This window comes from Macrosteles quadrilineatus, unplaced genomic scaffold (genome assembly GCF_028750875.1).
Source record: "Macrosteles quadrilineatus isolate MER2022 unplaced genomic scaffold, UCM_ALF_1.0 Scaffold_9__3_contigs__length_116548681, whole genome shotgun sequence".
Lineage (NCBI taxonomy): Eukaryota > Metazoa > Arthropoda > Insecta > Hemiptera > Cicadellidae > Macrosteles > Macrosteles quadrilineatus.
Window position 1 is genome coordinate 98,529,487 of NW_026542602.1, and position 4,980 is coordinate 98,534,466.

A 4,980-nucleotide genomic window follows, 5' to 3' on the forward strand; every position below is an offset into this window, starting at 1 on the left:
GGGTTCGAACATAGGCCCTGGGAGATAAGGGAAGGGCTTATCAGCATATCACATTACTGAAAGGTGGTCAATATACGTGGCGTCCTAGAAACGTGTATATTTTTCACTGGGAAATTACTTTAGTGCTTTACTTGATTGCTAAATCAAAGAATGATAAATTTACAGGATGCTACACACTCGCTTAACGTATCAATGTATAATAGATCGATTCTGTACATACCAAAATACTTTATTAATTTTTTACATTAGAGAAACATATTTTAAAAAGGTGTGCAATTTAAGTAACATGATATCATACTGATTACGAAAGAGTGTAAAAATGTTTTGATGGTGAAAATTTGAAATTTCAACATTAAAAACTAAAATTGAATTCCATGGATATAGTGTATTCAATAAAAATGTTACCTACTTTACGTTGTTTTTTCCATTACATAAATAGTTATATTGTATCATCAATAAATAAAGCCATATACTAGTTTGACCACAGCGTTTACTGGGAATATGGTGTAATAAAAAAAACATTTATTGACATTATTTTTTATTAATATATATTTTTTGTCCTAGGACGCTAGGCACGAGTCTGGGATTGTTTTTCACATTACTTCAGGCTAGACCTAGGGATTGCGGCATTATCACTTAGATAAAAATTCATTGGTGACTTGGCGGGATCGAACCCGGGACGTCAGGGACTGAAGTCCCGTGCTCTAACCACTACACCAGCTCGCTCCCCTTTATTAATATATTGAGTGCAAGATAGTTAAAACCGTCAAATAAAAGTAAAACATTATCTTACCTAATCACCTTTCGAGTTTTAATTTGAACGGCAATATTATTAAGCACTACAACTACTTTTTATATTTTGATTAAATGTAATTGTTACCATCTGTAGTGATTAAATAAGATGTTATTAAATAAATGGGTAACCCACAAGCAAGCAGAATGATAATAATGGTACACGAAGCACCTTAATTTCAATTTTTTGTAATTGATTAGAATGCGATTTCTGTAACTGCAGTAACAAAAATACAACAAGCCAAATAGGGATACCCAAACAAGAAGAATATATGGCTCACTGTTGGCGTGGTAATAGTCCAAAATTGATGCCTCATTATCATATTATACCCGCCAGTAGCCTGTGTTTACCCGCCAAAATTACAGAGCGCGCCCGTGTCGTGGACCACCCACCACGTCGCGTGTACCACCTCTTCACGGTTTAGCCAAAATTTTAAATTATCCATAAACTGAGAGACCAAATCCATTCAATTTTTAAAATTGCCTTTTAAATTCCTTTCTTGTCAAATTCTTAACCAGTTCCCACTGCGAATTTTATTCATTTTGTGTAATGTTTAAAAGAGCGTAAACATATTATTATTTCATCTTTTTTAAATTCTACTAAAACCAGCTGATTTGCAATCATTGTTTTTATTCCAGTGTTTATTTTTGTTCTGGTTCCCAATGTAAAACAAGTTCAAAATTTTGGTTAACTTTTCAATACAATTTTAGAGGTATAGAAGAATGTAATTTTTTTATTACGCAGGATGAAACGTAAACTATCATTATTCAAAGAACAAGATTACAACAAGATACAACACGATTGCTTGAAGAAGGGAGAGCTTTTTCAAGATGACTTGTTCGAGCTGGACGTCCCAGGCGCTACATGGCTTAGGCCCAAAGATATTGTCAAAGACCCTCAATTCTTTGTTGGTGGAGCTTCAAGATTTGACGTTGTGCAGGGAAAAAACGCGGGGTGTTGGTTGATTGTGGCTATGGCTAATCTCACGATGAACCCTGTCCTGTTTCATCACGTAGTGCCAAAAGAACAGAGCTTTACGGACAATTACGCTGGCATCTTCAGATTCAACATTTGGCAATGTGGACAATGGGAGGAGATCGTGGTTGATGACAGACTTCCGACAAAAGATGGCCCCGAGGGATCAAAACAATTGATATTTGTGCGGTCAAAACGAAAGAATGAGTTTTGGAGTCCTCTGCTGGAAAAAGCGTATGCAAAACTATACGGATCATACAACGAGCTGACCTCTGGTTGGTTTAACGAAGCTATGGTAGACTTTACTGGAGGAATTGTTGAACGAGTTACATTGAAACCGGCTTCGAACAACTTAAAGTCGATCATTATCAAGTCACTTGAGAAGAGTTCTTTCATGTGTGTTTTTATGTCTGACGATCCGTCGATAAAGGAAATGGTAACAAAGCAGGGTTTGGTAAAAGGACATGCGTACAGTATCAATAAAACTCAAACTGTGTCAATAAGTGGGGGTAAAAGTGAATGTCTTATCCGTCTAAGAAATCCTTGGGGAAAACTCGAATGGAAAGGAGCTTGGAGCGATTCCAGTGCTGCATGGCAGTTGATCTCGCAAGAAGAGAAAACGAAAATGGGCTTAGCAACTGAAAACGACGGTGAGTTTTGGATGAGCTTATTGGACTTTTCCCAAAACTTCGAATACATTGATATTTGCCACTTGGGTCCTGAAATGTTCTCAATCTCCAGCGGTAAAACATGGGAATCGCACTTCTTCAAAGGACAATGGACTAAAGGGATTTCTGCCGGTGGGTTTTCTTTGGAAAAGTTTCATTTGAACCCACAGTACAGAATTACTTTGAATGAAACAGATGATAATACAAAGTTGTGTACTGTAATAATTGGTTTGCTACAGAAACATAAAACGAGAAAAATTTGGCACAAGATTGGGTTCACTGCATTTCGTCTAGAAGAGCCTGAAAAATCTACTAAAACACCATTAAGTGTGGAATACATCGGAAACAATTTTGAAAATTCGTCTTCATCCAAATTTAGAAGACACAGAGAAAATGTGGTTCGCGATTCTTGGGAACCAGGTGTCTACTGCATTGTTCCTTCTACATTCAAAGCAGACGAAGAAGGGCAGTTCTTGTTGAGAGTGTATTCTGAGAAAAAGTCATCGATGGAAGAACACGAGCTGAACGAAGATGTGAAACAGCCTGTTCAAGTGAAGGAAATTGCCCAAACCAAACATGACAATGAAGAAGATTCTACAATAGAAGGGCCAAAAGCAATAAAGCTACTCCAGAAAAATGAGCAAGAAATAGCTGAGTATTTCATAAAGGTTGCAGGAATTAAAAGAGAAATCAACTGGGAAGGTCTGCAGTCTGTATTAGAATATGCATTGACCGGCTCAAAAATATCAAATACTGATGATGACCACGCAGGGTTTTTTACGAGCATTCTGTCATACACATATAGTTTATTTTCTACACCTTCAGAAAGCAAGATCTTCACAAAGCATGAGTGTCGCAGTATGATTTCACTGCTGGATGATGATGTTTCAGGTAAATTAAGCCTTAGAGAATTTAAGGTACTTTGGAGAAAATTACAGAATTGGGAATCAATCTATATAAAACACTGTGGTGATGAAAATAATCTTTTAGAGGGGCGTCTACTAAGAAAAGCTTTAAAGAGTACAGGGTATGATGTAAAAAATAACGATATTAGTCGACTCGTGTTGAAGTATTGTGACCAAAATGGTAATCTTGCATTTGACGATTTTGTTATGTGTGCTATTGAAGTTCTAAACAAGACAGTTTAGTAGCTAAATGTTAACCATACAGCTAGTTAACAATAATATAAATATCAGTGTCGATGTATTTTTTTTTGTTCAGTACTTTCATTATCTGTTTAAAACCCCCAATATGAATACAACCATATAGGCTAACTGTACAAATTAGTTCAGCCTTCTTTAGTATATTTGTCTTTTACGTCGTTTACTGTATTTTAGAAGGGACCGCGTCTCGTTGTCCCTCCGTCTACTTGTACCTCGAGGCCTAGGGACAACTAGTCGTAGGTACAACTAGACGTAGGTACAAGTAGACGGTGGCTCACCCGACTAGTTGTACCTGCAGATTTTTAGGAGGTACAACTAGACGTAGGTACAAGTAGACGTAGGTACAACTAGACGTGTATCCCACCGACAAGTAGTATCACCTAGCTTGTACGGATGCGACCAGTTGTCCCTACGACTAGTAGTCTCTACGACTAGTAGTCTCTACGACTAGTGGTCCCTCCGTCTAGTAGTCCCTACGTCTAGTTGTACCTACGCGTATTTTGCGTCCTTATAGTCTAGTTGTATCCATCCTTCAATTCGTTACCCTATTTAATTGATTACTGCCCGAGTACTTTTTAATAATACCCTTAATTAAATCAGGAACTGCAGTCGATTGAGTATGATTGGCAAATATTTTTCACCGCAATACGATGTTTTAGTAGTTTTACAGAGTTAATTGGAGGCTGAAAGCTACGCATTGCTGTCCAGGGTCGAAATGGCAGCTATAGTTGTGATTAAAATTTTCCAGCCCTAGTACCGAAAATCGCTTATTTAATTAAAACATTTATATATATATCATTAAATATACAAGCAGCATATCCCTAATGAATTGCAATAGACCGCTGCCCAGCAATTATGTATTACTATTTTTGCTGATTCCTTTAAATATTTTTTCACATAACCTTAAAGTATTTGCATTGATTAGTGTGCATATCTTATAGTTTACAATGGATTTCCCAGTGATCAATGAACAATGAAGTGTACAATGAAGTTGAGGTCCAGCGGTTGAAAACTCGACAAAAACTATGCAATGTACTACACATACTTCTCCTTTTAGCGAATTTCTCTATAGGGAAGTAGCTATTAACTTACACATAGACCGGCCGTCACTTGGATAACAGTACACACAGACCACGGGCGAAAACCTGTAAAACAGTGATCATTTACATTGTAATACGCTACAATCGTGTTTGTAAATAAATTATTCTTGTTTCTTTGTATTTTTTAAAACCTTTTGTAATGCCGCATATTTGCGACGCCTGGTCTACAGCGAAGACAATAGTGAAAATTATCACAGTTTTCTTAAAATAGACTAAACGTCGCATATATGCGACAGTTCATTTTTTGGTGTTTTAAGGTAAAAGTAAGTAAAAAATAAACA

At 36.7% G+C, this 4,980-nt stretch overlaps 1 protein-coding gene across 1 annotated transcript; it reads left to right on the forward strand.

The window, feature by feature from the left end:
* The first annotated feature begins 1,465 nt into the window (after nucleotides 1-1,465).
* On the forward strand, nucleotides 1,466-3,704 carry LOC129003786 (calpain-A-like). Its single transcript, XM_054432086.1, has one exon. The coding sequence runs from the start codon at nucleotides 1,539-1,541 to the stop codon at nucleotides 3,582-3,584; it is 2,046 nt and encodes a 681-aa protein (XP_054288061.1). The 5' UTR covers nucleotides 1,466-1,538; the 3' UTR covers nucleotides 3,585-3,704.
* Nucleotides 3,705-4,980: the final 1,276 nt, after the last annotated feature.